General features: G+C 41.3%; 1 protein-coding gene and 1 pseudogene across 2 annotated transcripts in view; one reads left to right on the forward strand and one right to left on the reverse strand.

The window, feature by feature from the left end:
• LOC309849959 (C4b-binding protein alpha chain-like) overlaps positions 1 to 18,248 on the reverse strand; it is a 56,696-nt gene that overhangs the window by 13,350 nt on the left and 25,098 nt on the right. The window contains exons 10-15 of the mRNA XM_082703052.1: positions 15,461 to 15,640; positions 14,373 to 14,548; positions 13,657 to 13,827; positions 2,893 to 2,955; positions 2,637 to 2,715; positions 1,976 to 2,542 (exon numbers count right to left, since the gene is read on the reverse strand). Coding sequence (XP_082559178.1) covers positions 1,976 to 2,542; positions 2,637 to 2,715; positions 2,893 to 2,955; positions 13,657 to 13,827; positions 14,373 to 14,548; positions 15,461 to 15,640 — 1,236 coding nt within the window. The remainder of the gene's footprint in view (positions 1 to 1,975; positions 2,543 to 2,636; positions 2,716 to 2,892; positions 2,956 to 13,656; positions 13,828 to 14,372; positions 14,549 to 15,460; positions 15,641 to 18,248) is intronic.
• LOC309849923 (peptidyl-prolyl cis-trans isomerase-like 1 pseudogene) lies at positions 1,928 to 2,771 on the forward strand (annotated as a pseudogene). The gene has a single exon. The product of its transcript is annotated as a peptidyl-prolyl cis-trans isomerase-like 1 pseudogene (transcript).

Here is an 18,248-nt window from a genome sequence, read left to right on the forward strand (position 1 = left end):
AATAAATGCACCACATGGTTGCTTCGTTTTATCAAGAGGAACTAAAATAAAATCTGAGTTTGTGTCTATTCCCTGCTGTACCCTTAGCCCCTGGCACACAACAGACCCTCAAAGAATGCTGATTACTGGGGTCAGAACAACTAAATTCTAGAAAACGATTTGGCTATAACAGTAGTTCAAGCAGCCTAAATTGAGACGCAAGGGGCTAAGCATTCAGCTTTGGATGCCTGCCTGAGCTGGGCCAGCCTCAGGGATGAGCCCACACATTGTCTGGGATGTGCCCTATGCCTGACCATATGGGGGGCCCACTCAGTGGGCTTGGCCACAAGAGCCTCCAAGCAATGGAGAGAGAGAGAAAGTCCACCAGGCAAGGGATAAAGAGAGGAACCAAGGCCCCAGGCCAGATTTCTTAAACACGAAACAAACAAACAAAAACCCCAAAACAAAACATTAAACAAAAAACAAACAAACAAACAAACAAACAAACAAAAAACAATAAAACACCCTGCAAAAACAAATTAAAAAACCACTAAACAAAATGAAAGAGATTTCCCTTAAACACTCAAACCATGAATCAAATGAAAAAACTTGATAAATTGCACCCCCCTTAAAATGAGGAATTTATGTTTACCATAGACATCTTACGAAAGTAAAAAAAAAAAAAAAAAAAAAAAAGGCAAACTACCGAGCAAGAAAAAGGGGTTCACAATGCATAACTCACAAAGGATGTTTTTTCCAGATTATGTCAAAAACTCTTACAACTAATTAGAACTAGCTAGACCATCCAATAGGAAAAGACTTAAACTAGCATGGCACGTTACAAAAATATCCAGAGTGAATAAGGGTGGGAGGAATGGGGTGGCTGGGTGTTGGACACTGAGGAGGGGATGTGCTGTGGTGAGTGCTGTGAATTGTTTAAGACTGATGATTCACAGACCTGTACCCCCAAAACAAATAATACACCATATGTTAATTAAAAATATAAATAAATAAATATCCAAATCGTCAACAAATTTATGAAAAGCTATTTAACCTCATTAATCATGAGGGTAGTGCAAATTAAAAGCATGATGTGAGGGGCACCTGGGAGGCTCAGTTGGCCAAGCGTCTGCCTTCAGCTCAGGTCATGATTCTGAGGTCCTAGGATTGAGCCCCACATCAGGCTCCCTGCTCTGCGGGGAGTCTACATCTCCCTCTTTCTTTGCCTTTACCCCTGTGCCAGGGTCCAGCCTCGCCAGGTTCAGGGGTCCCCAAAGGATGGACGGTGTCACGAGAGGGATGACTTTTGCAATCAGGCATCTCCCGTTTATTTGATAAATAAGCTTCTTATATAGGCAGTGTCTAGGGTTACATCAGTACAGAAGATTTTTTTACAGTGACTAATGGAATAAAAGGGAACAAACCCAGATTAGTAATGAGTAGTTATATATAGAGGAAGGGTAGCGCTAATCATTGTTCTTAACCTTTAGTAGTACAAAAGGAAAATTTTATATATAAGGCACACTATATTCCGATGTGGCCATAATATAGGCAAGGACTTTGTGGTCTGATTACAAGATATGAGTAGGTCCTTGGGGTCCGGAGAAGGCAGGAATATGATGTTTTTCTTTGAAGTTATCTAGTCTTTGTTGCATGGAGTCCGGAGATAAACTGATGATTTTTCCAGGCTTTTACGTGTGGAGTCATTGCCCTGCAGTTTTTATGCTACCAAGTGTCTAGCCCAGGATAGTGGGTCAGGGGTATCTAGTCTAAGGGAGAGATATCAGGTCAGCAGAGATGGCAGGAGCTGTGCAAACAGGCAATAACCCTGAGAGGCTTGGCTATCTATCAGGGCCTCAGCGGCCCCCAACATCCCTGCTCATGCTCTTTCTCTCTCTCAAATAAATAAATAAAAAATTTTTAGAACCTAGAGACCACCTCTATGATGGAGCTTGCACTTTTCTCCGTCCTTGCCATCAGCTTCTTCTCGTCTTGCATCCCAGCTTCCCGGCCTTGGAAGGGGGATCCTTCTTCATCATTGTCTCAGTCCCCCAAATCTTGGCATTGCAAAGGTTGAACCACGGAGACCGGAAGTGCGCGGAGTAGCGCAGGGTCCCGGGGAACCAACACCGGAAGTAGCTTTGCTGCAAGATTCCGTCGGCCGCGCTATGGCGGCGATACCCCCAGACTCCTGGCAGCCGCCCAACGTATACTTGGAGACCAGCAAGGGGATCATTGTGCTGGAGTTGTACTGGAAGCATGCTCCGAAGACCTGTAAGAATTTTGCTGAGTTGGCATGTCGAGGTTACTACAATGGCACAAAGTTCCACAGGATCATCAAAGACTTCATGATCCAGGGAGGTGACCCAACAGGAACAGGTCGAGGTGGTGCATCTATCTATGGCAAACAGTTTGAGGATGAACTTCACCCAGACTTGAAATTCATGGGGGCTGGAATCCTCGCCATGGCCAACGCAGGGCCAGACACCAACGGCAACCAGTTTTTCGTGACGCTTGCCCCTACCCAGTGGCTTGATGGCAAGCACACCATTTTTGGCCGCATCTGCCAAGGTATAGGAATGGTGAATCGAGTAGGAATGGTGGAAACACACTCCCAGGACCGCCCTGTGGACGACGTGAAGATCGTTAAGGCGTACCCTTCTGGGTAGGCTTGCTGCTCTCGAGGGCACGCCTGGATCTTCCGGGATGGCCCCAGTGAACCAGCTTCTGGATGACCTAGAGTGACATGTACTTAAACGTCATTTTGGCCTTGCAAATCACAAAGCTAAGGAGACCTGGGGTCTTGGGTGAGTTAGAGCTGGAAGTATATTTTAAGAGGATGCTGCTTTTCTCTTTCCCCAGTGCCTAGGTTTGACAGAGGGTTTGCAGAAATGCTCATAAGTGATCACTTACAGTGAACCGCTCGTTGCAGATGAGCATATACTGCTCCTCCTTGGGCGTGTCTGTGCTGATGCACTTGGAACAAGAGGAAAACCGACTCTGTCATTCCATAGTGCCGAACCAAACTTCTTCCTGCAGGGATTTCTATTCTGGCCTACACCGCAGGCTTTGGTGGCTGACAGCCACAGAATTCAAAACCAAGTAGTGTCTATCAGCCTTCTTAACTCTGTGCACACCCTATTTCAGTCTCCTACATTTGTTCTTCTGGGAATGTATGCATCTCTCTATATATTTTCCCTCTCAAAACCAGAACGTCAACACTGCTGTTTCTGACACTGAGACATCCCACGCAAAGCCACATTGAATTTTTGCCAAATGAAAAATGCATCTAACAATCAAGTTTCTAAGAAGGTGTCAAGTGGGGAATGATAATGTGTAATAATCAAGAAAGGAATTTATTAAAAGGCAGCAGAAACATTGACCATTTTTCCGCAGGAAGGAGTAGAAGTCTGTAGCAAGCTTAAGGACAGACTATGAATTCTCTTTAAAAAGCAGTATTGTCATAAAGGGGAGGCCCCACTGAAGTTTTTTTAACCTAAGACTAGAGAAACTAGATAAGGATTTTTTATGTTAAGTTTTTTAAGTCTTTCTGATTTTTTTTACGAGTTGGGAGAGTGGTAAGAGAAAGGAAATGAATGTCTATGGAATACATAGAAACTTCCAAAATAAAATGCCACTGATGGTTGACGTTGCAAAAAAAAAAAAAAAATTTAAATTATTTTATTTATTTATTTGATAGAGATCGCAAGTAGGCAGAGAGGCAGGCAGAGAGAGAGGGGGCAAGCAGGCTCCCTGCTGAGCAGAGAGCCCAATGCAGGGCTCGATCCCAGGACCCTGGGATCATGACCTGAGCTGAAGGCACAGGCTTTAACCCACTGAGCCACCCAGGCGCCTCATAATAAAATAAAATTTTAAAAAATATATTTTTAAAAGCACTATGTGATACCACTGCCCACCCAGCAGAATTTCTCAAATAAATAAATCATAGGAAGAATTGTAAAGAACTCGCCTGTTCTGTACAGTTAGGATGGGACAATATCATGCAGCAAAACCACAGTGGAAAACTGCTGAACAGACCCATATGTCCTTCTTATGACCCAGCAATTCTATTCTTAGGTTTTTGTTCATCAAAACGAGATGTGCTCAGGGACACCTGGCTGGCTAGGTCTGTAGAGCATGCAACTCTTGATCCCAGGGTTGTGAGTTCAAGCCCCATGTTGGGTGTAGAGATTACTTAACAATAAAATCATTTAAAAAAATAGACATGCTAAAAGGGGGAAATAAATACGCACATGATTCCCATAAAAAAAAAAAAAAAAAAAAAAAATAGACATGCTTAGCAAAAGGCATGTGCAAAAATGTTCATAGCCAAAAAACAAATAGAAAATAACACAATGTTTTTTAACAGTAGAGTGGGTAAGCAAATTGTGGTAGTTTCTTACAACGGTGGAATACTTAGAAATTAAAATGAATGAATGTCAACTGTAGACAACGTGGACAAATTGCACAAATATTATGGTTAGCAAAAAAAAAAATTAAAAAGACATGGAAGTAAGAATGCATCATGTAAGATTCCATTTCAATAAAGTCATATAACTTAAAACCAATCCATGTTGTTAAAAGTGAGGATAGTGAAATTCTTCGCAGTGGGAGAGCGGTTGTTTAGTAACTAGTTGGGAGGGGACAGCCAAGGGCTTTGGCAAATTTGACAATGTTCTTTCCCCACGCACCCCCATCTAGTTTCTGGTTACAGAAGTATGCTTACTTTAAGAATTTGATGACTTTTGTGCCCTCTTCTGTAAAGAAAAGCTAGGAGGTTTTAGATATGTTGGAATGTGGAGTAAAGTCATCCAGGCAAAGATAACAGTATAAACACATTTTGAATTTCCTGACCTACGTTCTTTCAAGGTACAAAAAACAACAAACAAACAAGCAAACAAACAAAAAACCAAGAAAGTTAATTGCAGGCATTCGCATACCTTTTTACATCATTTTTATTTTTGAAACATATGAGTGCATTATCTACTCATAAAAATTGAAAAGAATAGTATTCTTCTGGGTTGCCTTATACTTAACCCTCTGAACACTTGAATTCTATAGTTGAACCAGAAAGAAAATCTGTTTTTCACTTCCAGTTTCCCACTGATTATATCTCCTGGATCTCTAGGAGGAAAAGTAAAATGATGACTAGTGATTAAAATTACTTATAAAATATAACATGAGAAGGAAAATCTGGTGGAGAGTTTGAATTACTACTTCTAGATGAACCCAGAGATTTTTTCTTCAATGCTTATTTCTGATCCTGACTTCATGAATTTTACTCTGAGGAAAGATAAGTGCAAACATTTATCCGATTTGTCTGATACATTTTAAGATGAGAGAAAAAAAATGTGCTTAGATTTTTTCATGCAGTTAGATCGGTGTGATAATAAAGGGTGTGATACATGGACAGTTATTCATACCAATGTAAGTTCTCAAAAATGTATGCCCTTGCTCACAGGGAAACAAGAAAAGGGGAAATATATTCAATATCCTTACTGTTAGAACAATATCTCAGTGTGAATTCCTAACTGCCTTCTTCTAAAGAGTATAGGTGATAATGATTTTGAAGACTTTTTTGATCAAAGATTTTCTTTGGAATTGAAGGATTCATTAAGTTCCTAAGAGAATATCCCCAAATACCACAAACGTACAAGTGAGAAAAATAAATGTTGATCCTGACACAAAAAACACTATGGTCCTATGAGCCTCTGGCATTACAAGTACTCAACTTGAACTGATTCTACTAAAACCAGGATGGCTAACAGGGCAGTTCCAGATTTGAAGTCTGTCTCATACACCTTGTTTATTGGAGAAGCAAATGGTAAATCAGGTGGAGGACAATCGCTTGGACACTAAAATGACAATGAGCATCAAGTTGTAGAGCTTGGGACACAATGATAGCAATGCTTCAGCATAAGGCTTTTAGAACAGAGACAGACCATGATTTTCCTCTTCCATCAAAAGTCTTTTATTCCACTGTTCAATGAACCCATTGAGTTATCTTAATAATGCATGTTTGTTGACTGATGACAATAACAACAATAATGACAAAAGGGCAGAAAAATTTCATCTGTTCTTTCCTGTTTATGTGATAATTAGGAATCCTGATAATCAGTGAATGGGTTATCTATAAACTTATTATACCTGCAGGTACCATACATGGTCACACAGAAGGCTTCTCAGAATGGGGGCACCTGAGCAGGTATCAGTCTCCGTATGTCTGACTTCCTCTTTCTTTGCCCTTCCTTCTGTATCCTGTGTCACAGGACACATACAGGTAGTTGTTAAAGGAGTTGTTGCAAGAAGTGTTAAACACTGATGGTAAAGCAAATCAGAGTTATAGGAAAATGTTGAACCAGTCACGTTCAAACAAGCTAGTAATTAAAGAACTTCAGGTTCAAAGGGCCAAATAGTCTGTGTTCCTGAGAAATCTCCATCAGTTTCTCATTCTGGTGAGTATTTTCACATTGTACCTTGCAGCCACAAACTAAGCGGATGTACATTTTTGAGTGTGGATTTATCACTTACAGCTCTGAATTAGGGGACTGTAAGGAAACATGTTGTATCTATGTATTTTTTTTTAAAAATCCGTCCATGAAAAAGGAGTCAGATGTTGGACTTCAGAACTTCTGGCATCTAGTGAGTTGCAAATAGAACATTGGGAAGGGGTACTCTTTTGAAGTTGATTCTTCCTTAAGTGCCCTCCCACAGCCCTAGAGTACCACATAAAGGTATTTTTCATATATATATATATATATATATATATATATATATATATATATATCTCCTATAGTTAACCTTTTATCAAAGTTTAATAATTCTTTATTTTAAAAAGTCATTGTGTGGTTTCTAGCTCCTGACTGGATCCACTGATACATGCATATTTTGGTGTACCTTAAAAATAAATATAATTTAAAACTTACAACAGTAAAGCTTCTACAAGGTGTTGAGCTACATAACATCTAAAGTTTCAAGTAAAAAAATTACATTTTAGAAATAAAACATTCAAAAGTACATCAATCCACTTAGAGTACTTAAATTTTTAAAAGATTCTTAATAAAGAGAATTCATCATATCTTTTTTAGATTTGCAAATGGGTTCATTATCAGTGTGACATGACTGGGAAGCGTAGCTCCTGGATTCAAAGGAATTTTAGCAAAAAAATACATCCCCCTTTTTAGCGCTCATTATTGCAAAATGGCAAGATGATCGTTACAGTCTCTAGTTAAGTTTTTTTTTTTAATTAAAGATTTTATTTATTTATTTGAAAGACAGATATCACAAGTAGGCAGAGAGACAGGCAGAGAGAGAGAAAGAGAGAGGGAAGCAGGCTTCCTGCGGAGCAGGGATCCCGATGCGGGGCTCGATCCCAGGACCCTGAGATCATGACCCGAGCCGAAGGCAGCAGCCCAAACCACTGAGCCACCCAGGCGCCCCGTCTAGTTAAGTTTTTTGTGGTAGAGACTCTAGCTTACCAATTTCTTTCTTTGGTGGTTATTAAAACTAGGAAAGAAATAAATCAGTTAATTTAATTTATGTTCCTGTAGTCAGAAAATATGTGGCAGCAGGGGTTTTGTAACTGACTTTTCTGAAGCTAAATTAAATTCCAGCACCAAATTAACATTTCACATAACTTCATACAGTTTTCACTCCTGGTGGAATTATTCAGCACCACTGTGGGCAAACCTCTGAGGGAAGACAAATCAGTCATAATGGAAGGTAAAAATTTCACCTAAAACAAGGAGACAAATGCAAATGATCTACCTTTAGGGTTGGGGTAATTATTTCAGGAAAGAATCAGTCTCTGGTGTTTATGGGGCACAAGTAACGGGGTTGTGGAAATAGCCTATGAACAGAGGGAGAAATAAGAATTCAGAGAGAATGTAGAAGGAATAGTCTCCTCATCTGACATGGTAGAAATTCAAGTTGTAAATAAGTGAGCAGAAGACCAGAGGATCTTTCTCTAGAGAAACTAGACAGCAACAAAGAGGACCCTGATTCCCACCCCAAGCTTGTCAGGAGATAGGACTCCTAAAACCTTAGTGACTCCAACCAGGTAGAACTTGACTTTTTTTTCATGAAAGAAGAGGCATAAGAGCATTTAGGATGGTCAGCAGCTCTGCCCAGTACCAGGGACCAGGTTCCTTCCTACTTATTGTTGTCTACATCCCTTGGGGCGCTGTCCTCCTCAACATGGCGGAGGTTTGCTCACCAGCACCCTGTCAGCATTTCAACCCTGAGGAAACAAGAAGCAGAGAGCAAGCAGGAAAATGACTGGGAAGTTACACCCATTAGGACGTCACTCCAAAGGAGCCTCTAGCTGAGGAGCTATGTGCCTGCTGATATTTAAAATGGTAGAAGTGATAAAGGGGGGTTAATATAGGTAGGAAAACAATTAACAGTTGTTGTTATAACCACAGTTTAAATCCCCAACTGTACCATCACACTGCTAGTAAGCCACTGTCAGCAAACTTTATTCATATATATAGAACCTTAGAGAATTTGGGCTTCGCTCTGAAAAAAAGGACAACTGACTGTGATGATCATTAACTAAGTTGCAAAAGAATACTTTTGTATTACAAATAACTCCATGGAGAAGGAATCTACTTTTTTTTTTTTTTTGAAAAGAGAAAAAGATACAAATCTTTTGGAAAGCATCATAAAATGGTCTTAAAAGAAATTAAAAAAAAAAATTCAACAAAAAGGATGGAATGTAAAGCCAGAGAAATTTTCCAGAAAATGTGTGTAGGGTTGAAGGTAGGAATGAAGACAAAATGCATAACAAAGGTGCATAATCAACAAGGAGATATGATATCAGGTTAATTTGATTTCCGTGAAGAAACATTATTAAAGAAATTACATAAGAAAATTTCTCAGAACAGAAGAACATGAGTTTATAGATTGAAAGGGCTCATGAAGGGGCACCTGGGTGGCTCAGTGGGTTAAAGCCTCTGCCTTTGGCTCAGGTTATGATCCCAGCATCCTGGGATCAAGCCCTTCAGAAACAGATCTTAATTAACGACTGATGGAAATTAGTGTATCAATACCCCAACTCCCTCACCTTATGGCGATTACTTTCTCTAAGTGAAGTTCAACATCTTTACCAGTTTCCCTGAAATTAGGCTCTGGTCATCCTAATTGCCTGGATCACACACCCCTTACTGTTGCCTTCCCTTCCCTACCTCACTGCCGTACTCATCTCCTGGTGTTTCCTGCCATTCCTAAACAAACCTTTTAACTTTAGTATATGTGCTGCCGAAGCAAGCACCAAACCTTTTAACTTTAGTTCTTGTTTCAGGCTGCGCTTCTGGTAGAACCCAAACTAAAACCAAGTGAGAGAATGAACTTTGGGAGAATGATCCATGGGGACAAAAAAGCGAGCCGATAAGGCTCTGTTGTCCCTGAACATTCAGACAATAGTGGTGGACCGAAAAATCTCTTGGAGCACTTAGGAGGAATTGGAAATAGAAACAAGGTTAACTAAGGAGGCAAACAACATCACTGAAAAGAACACCATCAACACCAGAGTAATATAAGGCAGTTATAAGGAAAAGAAACATGCTCACAGAACACTACTTGGTCCAGTGCAGTGATCATTCCATGCAAACATTATATTACTAATTTAAGTAAAGTTGGGCAATAACCATATTGGAAAAAAGAATGAAAAAACCAGATGATTGAATCTTTGGTTATAATCAATAGATTAATGGATAATTTATTTAAAAAGTGGAAAAAAATATAATTTCTAAAAACATGGTGATAAATATCAGGAAAAAAAATGTTTTAAGAAGTAGCTGTGTGGGACGCCTGGGTGGCTCAGTTGGTTAAGCAGCTGCCTTCGGCTCAGGTCATGATCCCAGCATCCTGGGATCGAGTCCCACATCGGGCTCCTTGCTCAGCAGGGAGCCTGCTTCTCCCTCTGCCTCTGCCTGCCATTCTGTCTGCCTGTGCTTGCTCTCTCCCCCTCTCTCTCTGATAAATAAATAAAATCTTAAAAAAAAAAAAAAAAAAAAAAGAAGTAGCTGTGTTTCTCTGGGACTGGGGAAAAGGAATTGTGTGGGTCTGGTTAGTAAATGATTTTGTTAAATGTATGTATATTTAAAATTAATTTTAAAGATAAGTAGAGTTGATAGGTCAATAAACAGCTGCACTTCTAATTTGGTTTATAATTTATAGAATTATACACAAAAATTAAAATTTTAAAGATAAAACTTAAATATAAAATGTTTATAGAGAAATAGGGAAAAAAGCCTTGGAATTATTTATGCCCACTTTTACTGTTTCAATATTTGTTTGCATATATATGCATTTATTTTAGATCATTTTAAAGGGATTTAAAAGAAAGAATATATTAAAAAATGAAGAAATAATTCATATCTGTGTGATAATAAGTCTCTGCCTTGCTCTGATGTGCTCAGGGAAAATGTTAAGGAAGGAACCATGAAGGGCTGACATTTAAAAGCTTCTGCCATGTCTTCTGTACAGATAAAGAATGAAGCCTGAGGTAGATAATTCTTCATGTGAACACATTAGTAATATGAAAATAGAAGCATACTTAGTTAGCAATTCAATTATAATCCACTAATAACATGATGTAGAACGTGACTTTTCAGATAGCACAGATACTAATTTCCCTTATGAAACTGGGAAAAACTGGGGCACCTGGGTGGCTCAGTCATTAAGCATCTGCCTTTGACTCAGGTCATGATCCCAGGGTCCTGGGACTGGGCTCCCTGCTCTGCAAGAAGCCTGCTTCTTCCTCTTCCACTCTCCCTGCTGTGCTCCTTCTCTTGCTGTCTCACTCTGTCAAATAAATAAATAAACAAATATTAAAAAAAAAAAAAGAAATGGGGAAAAATTTTTCTTTCCCAGCCCACCCCAATATCCAAACCAAGCTGTTTGTATTGGTAAAACATTATTACACAGATACAAAAATATATACCAAGAATTTGAATGTATATAATGCATTTAAAGCATCAACTACCTAATTATATAAGATTCAGTGGACTCAGTAGTGAGGATAATTGCATGCAGTCTGCGGGGAAACCCTACAGAACCAGATACAAATTCGGTTTTGTTGTATGTCTGAGAAAACATGTACTACAGTAAAGGAGTAAAGTCAAATCATGTGATGTAAATAATAATGAACTAGAAAATGAATTCAAACAACTTTAACAGAATATAAGCAAGCAAAGTCATGTTTGTAAAATTTTTGCTTAATGAAGGAAAATTTTCCTGAGTCGGTTTGGAGGCAAAGGAGAGGGATGGAGGCAGAGACACATTTGTTGGTGAAGAAAGGAGAGCCCATGTCTGAAAGAGGAATTGTCGAACATTCATCCACTTTTCACCACAGGGAAATGGTCAGCATCACCTCGTCCAGTCCCGCTGATGTTAGACGAACCGAAGCAGAGGCCTGGTGGCGAAACCGGGACGTGAACTGTTTGGGTTTTCTCTGCCTGCGGTTATAAAGCTCCTGGGAACACCAGACCACCCTGACAGCTGAATTTCTTTGAAATGATCCATCTGCTCCTGTCTAAGAAGGCAACGCAGTTGTGCTTCCATATGTTCTAAATTTCATTTTACATTTTTGGTATAAAATATCCAGGCTCCCTTCCTTCCTCTACTCAAACTCCCTAACGAGAAACAGATTGACCAAGTTCTTCTGTCATAAAATCTTCTGATAAAGTCTTTTTAAGCCATTTCAGCTCATGAGCATGGCTAAGAATAGCTTCCACTTTTGTAGATCATATTTTTGGTGCATCCTGTGGAAATAATAGTTATAATACACAGATATTTAAATGGCGCCAGCAGATCATGTGGCAATTCTATCAGCAGAGTGTCTGGGAGACCCCTGGGGCTCATGCCACATCCTCACACCCCACAAACCAAAGGCAAGGAACCCATGTTTGTGATAGTAGCTTGTGGACTTCTTGGTGGTTTATATAGGCAGGGCGGCAAATATTCGATATGTGAGAATTCCGATAAAAAATGAAAGCTCAATGGCAGATAAAGAAATGAACCGCTCACGCTAAAAATAACAATTCTGTTTGGGATGAAAAAATCAAATGTTATAGGGGTCTGATGAAGAGAAATGAGAGTTTTGAGTAGAGAGAGAAAAGAGAGAGAGACAGGCCAGAACAGACGTCCGAAGAGAGCAACAGAGAAAAGGGAAGTGTGGCCCAGGCCAGCTGTGCTCTGCCCGTATCCCTACATAGGAGGCTGTTGCGGGGCCCCCCATAGTGCCCTCCTCTACCAGCCTCTCTGCACCTGACCTTAAGCCCCACCTCCAGAGCGTGTTCAGTGGTCCACAGGGTTTGTCCCCAAGTCCTCTGTTGGGGCCTCTTCACCCATGAGAGGAGGGAATTGGTGGAAAGATGTTCCAGATCCTCACCCCTGGAAAGACTACTCAGGATTGTGTCCCCCACACTCTCGGAGCACAGTCAGCCTCCCTGGGCCCTCATCACCAAAGACAATAATCACCCCAGTCAGTCTCCTTCCTTCAGCGGTCCTCCCTTTCTCATCTGGTCATCTCACGATCCACTCGCTAAACACCGCTTTCTGAGGCCACCTTCCAAGGAAACCGGTGACCTACAAATCCTCATCAAAGGGGAAATCACAATTAAAATCTACAGATTTCCTAGAAGCGGGAGCAGGCAAATGGTTTTCAGGACTGCCGGCACACACCCTCTGTGTTGGGTCAGATTCTCTGAGTTTCTATTGCCTCTAAGGTTCAGTGAAAGCCTCTGAGCCCCCAGGGCCTGTGCAAAGTATATTTGGGGAAATAAGAACAAAAGTGGCCCATGCTCCCCCGCAGAGGCCTATGAATAAAGAGGGAAGAGACAAGCAAAAGGGCTGGGACACAAATGAGAGATTTCAGAGGAGGCAACCCTTGGATGACGTGGCCAGTAGAAGGAACCGCAGTGTCCAGGGTACCCCAAGATGTACGGGTGATGGATGGGGGTTTCTCCTCATGGGTGGGACACCTGCTCAGGCCATGTCACTTTTCTTGCTAATGACAAGGGAAGACTTGGGGACACACAGGCAGCCACCATGTGGACCTCATGCATCAGTCTGTCAGAGTTTGTTTTCTCAAAATGGAAGAAGGAGGTCTAGACACAAACACGAATCCCTTTCCTGTCAGGCAGATGTCGAGACGTAGCATTAGTGAGGCAAAGGGCGAGCACACAGGGGTTCATAAAGGGCAGGACTCCCTTCAAATGGGGAAAATGGACTTGGAACACGGGGTGTGTTGACATTGACTCTAAATACTGAGGAGTTGAGGGATTAGCATGTGTGCAAGTGTGCAGTGAGGCAACCTGGGAAATGCTTGGCTATGAGCCCAAGTCCAAGACCCTTACACTCAGGAAATGTATTAACTTTCTGGAATGGGTGTGTTTAGGGACCTCGTTAAGGACAGATGACCACAAAGGCAAAATTCTTTCTGACACATAATTTTTTTACTTGAAACAAAGTGTGCACTCTGTGTCCAGAAAAGGAAAACCATCAGCTACAAGATCATCAATAATTCTACAGTCACAAAGCACTAAATGTGAACAAATTATCCTTTCTAGACATTTACTACCATAAATGATGGTGCAAAGGGAGCTGGTAACCTGAAGGGGTCTCTATTGTATTGAAGGCGGTGCATTTTTCTTCCTCTTTTGGGGGAAATTACACTGGTGACTCCATAGTATATTTCTTTTCCTTGTCTCTCCGTAGTTCCAGTAGTTCGATCTCCAAAGACAACTTATACAGCTCCATGGCCATTTTCACATCCGCTGGGTTGGAGAGACACTGCATGATCTTCTTGCCTTTGTGGACATGTTCACAGCCTTCGGGGATCACCTGAAAGAGAGTAGAGGATGGGTGTGGTTGAGTGGCTTCTCTTCAAATCAAGAAGGAGCAGGGTTGAGGAGTGACTCTTGGCAATGACAGGACTATAGACAGAGCCAAGACCAAGCCCAGAACTGCCTGGTGAGCAGGAAAACCAGAAAACATCTTGGGTCCCAACATGGTCCTTCCTGGAGGGATAGGGATCAGTTCTGAGACAGCTTCGTAGGGGGCTTCTGTGAGGACAGAGACATCCAGATGTTTCTGAGACCATCCAGAAATGGAATACAGTATATTATATAGTCTAGAAAAAGTCCCAGGTACCTGAGGCCCTCTTCTCCCTAAGGGGCTTGGTTTTTCTTTCTCCTCCAGTGAGAGAGGAAAGCTTGCCACTCCTACTGAACCACAGTGTTCAAAAAAGAAAAAAGTTCCTCTGAAGGACTCAGAACTGACTGTTGACAACTCAGATCTCACCACTGCGGGCTGGGACAGTGTTTAGAGGGAGGCCCCTATTTTAGGACTGGCTACCACAGGAGCTTTTCTTGAATCATGTCACTTACCCACTCGCACTTGGGCAACTCAGGGTACCAGGTTCTGCTCTCTAAGCATGTGACACTTTGGGGACCAACCAATTCATAGCCAGAGTCACACTGGATGGTGACATTTGAAGACTGAAGATATTGATACTTAATCACAGACAGCTTTGCATGGGCTATTTCTGGTTTTGGACACAGAGCTACAATGAAAACACAGTTTTAAGCAATATATAAATCTAAGGAAAAAGACATGACAACAGGTTAGGATTATAAGAATTAACTATCACAGGTGCTGTGAATTGTTTTATCTTTGGTTTCGGTAACAGTAATATTTGTTAGCATTTTGGTTGAGCATTGGCCACACTGATATATCAGACTCAGGCTGAACATTTTATGTGATTCAGCTCTGGAGGTAAGGACTGTTATCACTCCCATTTTTCTGGAAGAAAGTTGAGATACAGACAGGTTAAGAAACTTGCCCCAGGTCTTCATACTTTCCAAGAACATGATAAGACATGAAAAAAGTCATGTGACCCCTGGTCCTCAGCTTTCAAAGCAAGTATCCCTCATCTCTCGATCCCAGCAAGACAAGAGCTATGAAATATTCCCTCCTGTCGATTGGCCTCTGTGTGGAATGGAGACTATGGTGGCCAATCATCCCCGGAGTTGCTGATGGCAATGTGCTATTAACCTGTGTGCCTGTAAAAGTCAGACCTGACCTTGGCTTGTCCTGTCCCCACAACAAAGTAGGAGCCGTGGGGCCTTGCACGAGGCTGTGATGGAAGTCTTTACCACTTCATGATGTTTGCAATTAGCCCAAGAGAGCCCACATTCATGCTAGAGCAAGCTTGCATAAAAATTTTGTCACAGGCCAAAGATGAAATGGGTCATGTGCAGAATTTTTCCGGGAATATACAGGAAAGTGGGCATAGGGGCTGAATTTTTGTGACTGGGGGAAAGAGGAAGGGAGGTTGATGTTTATGTATTCCCTTTGTACTGTTTGCCTCCTGAACACAGTCACGATTTCAAATAAATCAAAACAAATTAAATCAAACGCTTCCATGCTTTTGTGACCCTTCCACCCACCCTACTGAAAAGGGAGCTAGAGTTACCTTTACACTGAGGGGCTTTAGGGGTCCAGCGTGAAGAACTGCAGGAGAGTTTGGCCTCTCCAACCAGAGTGTATCCTTTGTTACATCTATATATCACTTCATTTTTTGTGAATGGCCACAATCCTTTCGTATCTACATAATATCCGTGGGCAACCTCAGGAGGGAAATCACAGTCTTGACCTTGAGAGATAAAAGTGAGAAAGCATGAGCTTGTCGAATGTAAAAAATAGCTCATTCCATAATTTGTGTGTTTTGTAGGAGGCTCCATTCTGTCCTGTCATCTTCTCTGCCCAGGGGAACACTTAGCCCAACCCAAGACCTGAGTTGCCCTCTTCTAAGCCTCAGGCTGAGGAACCATCCTGGCCCCATCATTAGACCACCTGGTGGTCATCTAATATCTTCAAACGGATAATGGGAATGGTTAAAATTAATACTTTGTTCAGCCCCCACGTTGAGTTCCTGCCTTTTGGAGTAAGACCTGTCATATCCAAGAAGTCAAGTAGAAGCCCATTGATCTTGCTCATACCCATCCTCCTTCAAGCGAACACAGCGTTTTACAAAACATATCATATACCAAGGTGGCAGGGGAAATGGTGGGGGGGGAATTGGTACCACTCTTAAGGAACTGAAGCTGCCTCCCCATTCTATTACCATTTACTTCCCCAGTCTACAAGAGAAGTTAGGATTCTGGGGAATTATAGTCGACTACTCAAAACTCAACATTTTCGTTCTAATTCAGATGTGATATCTTTTTGCTAGAGTAGATTTTTGTATTTTCAGGGAAATGATGACCACTGGTTTAGCAGATGCCTTCTTTTCATCTCTATCCAAAAAGAGGGTCAGAGACAGTTTGCATACACACAGAAGGATCAAAACATGTATTTGTAGTTTCAGCCATAGGGTATGATAACTCCGTTGCCCCTGTCATAATAGAGTCTGAGGATACTATATTATCTGAACATACACATTGATCCGGAATATCAGTGGCATTATGCTAATTACACTGATAGAGTAAGAAGAAACTAGCATGTTGAGATAGATATAGATAGATAGATAATCTGGGTTCTTTGTGCAGACCTCCTTAACCCTTGTAAATTCCTAGATGCCTAGAACACTAAAAACATCTTTTGTTCTATTGAGGCAGTTGCAGTGTAATTGTCCTCTTGCTTTTAACTTAAGATGCAGCAGAACCTCGTACATTGAAAGTGGTTATAGTCAGAAAGCATGCAAATATCAACGGGACCATCATAGCATATACCCTTGAGATCCTGAAGCAAGGCCATGCAATGTGCTGTTTAAGATATAACTCTTGATATGTTGTTTGGTCCTGATAGAAGCTGTGCCTGATACTCGGTCATGAAGTGAGCATGTGCCAAAATCATGATTTTGGTCAATCAGAACCAAGTTATAAGGCCAAGCAGACAACAAATAATTCATTATAAAATGGAAGTTGTCATCTGGGATTGAGCATTTGCAAGGACCAGATGGCACAAGCAGCCCACCCACATAGGAAGCCTAGGTCCTCCTTATGCCCATCCACTGTTGCACAAGTGCCTCTTGAGCTCAGACTCATGGCTATGTGGAATCTCCATTATAACCAACTGACAGAAGAGAGAAAGCCAAGCCTACTCACAGATGTGTATTTTGGGTATGTGTAAGCTAAATGGATGGAAGCTGCTTTAGAGGCTGATCATGGAAAGACAGTAATAAGGAAAAATCTTAGATGATCTGCTCATTCACTTTGTTGGAAAAAGAAGTGGGCTAAAGATAGATGAAATGAGCCTGGAATGGCCCAGAATGAATGGCTTGTTTGGCAGTGCCCTTAAGGGCAAAGATTGGAAGATTAGGCCCAAGGAGATCTGGGGTAGGTAGAAGTAGGTGACCTGATATATGGGAATGACAGGAAATGCAAAGTTTTTATTTTGCATGTTAACACCAGCAGAGCATCCCTAGTAGGGCAGGCATTAAACAATTAAACAATATCTCAGCAACTTAAAGTCAGCCATTTTCTGCCATTGGCCTTTCCAGTGCTGTCACAAGAGGAAGAGGAGCAAAGGGGTGGTATGGATGAAGAATAAGCATGGGCACAACAACATGGACTGCCACTTACCAAGGCTGTCACTGAATCTTCATACTGCCAGCCACAGCGTTAAGTCTTTAATATGATACCATCCCTTGAGATAACTACAAAGCCACTTGGTAGTAAGTTGACTATATTGCATCCCTTCTACCTAGAAGGGACAAGTATGTCTTTTGACAGAAATACAAAGGTGTTCAAGGTATGAGTTTGCCTTTTCTGTTTGTGGTACTTCAGTCAACACTTTTATCTGAACATTATATTGTTTAATAATTGGAAATTAATTACACTATGTGCAACTAGAAAACCCACTCACAGCAAAAGAGGCATGGTACTGAGACCGTGGCCATAGAATGTACTAGTCACATTATAGACTGCATCATCTCGAACCTGTAAATCTGTTCAGACATTGGATTGGCCTGGTAAAGGCACAGTTGAAGTGCCAGTTGAGAGATAATATTTTATAGTGATGAGACTTCACAATATTACTTTAGAAGATCTTCTGGAACACAGCAATGTGAACCTCTTTAGGGCTCCTTCTCACATGCAAGGCAAGAAGAAACATCACCGTCCAGCAGGGATCATTGTTCTTGACCATCAATAGACAGGGCCATGGAAAAACAGTGGGAGATGTAGGATTTTGTTGAGCACCTAAATGCTCTTGGTGAGGGAGAGGTAGGCATTTCACACTGGGGGAGAGTCTGAAGGAGA

Source organism: Mustela nivalis, assembly GCF_964662115.1.
Source record: "Mustela nivalis genome assembly, chromosome: 16".
NCBI classification, from domain to species: domain Eukaryota; kingdom Metazoa; phylum Chordata; class Mammalia; order Carnivora; family Mustelidae; genus Mustela; species Mustela nivalis.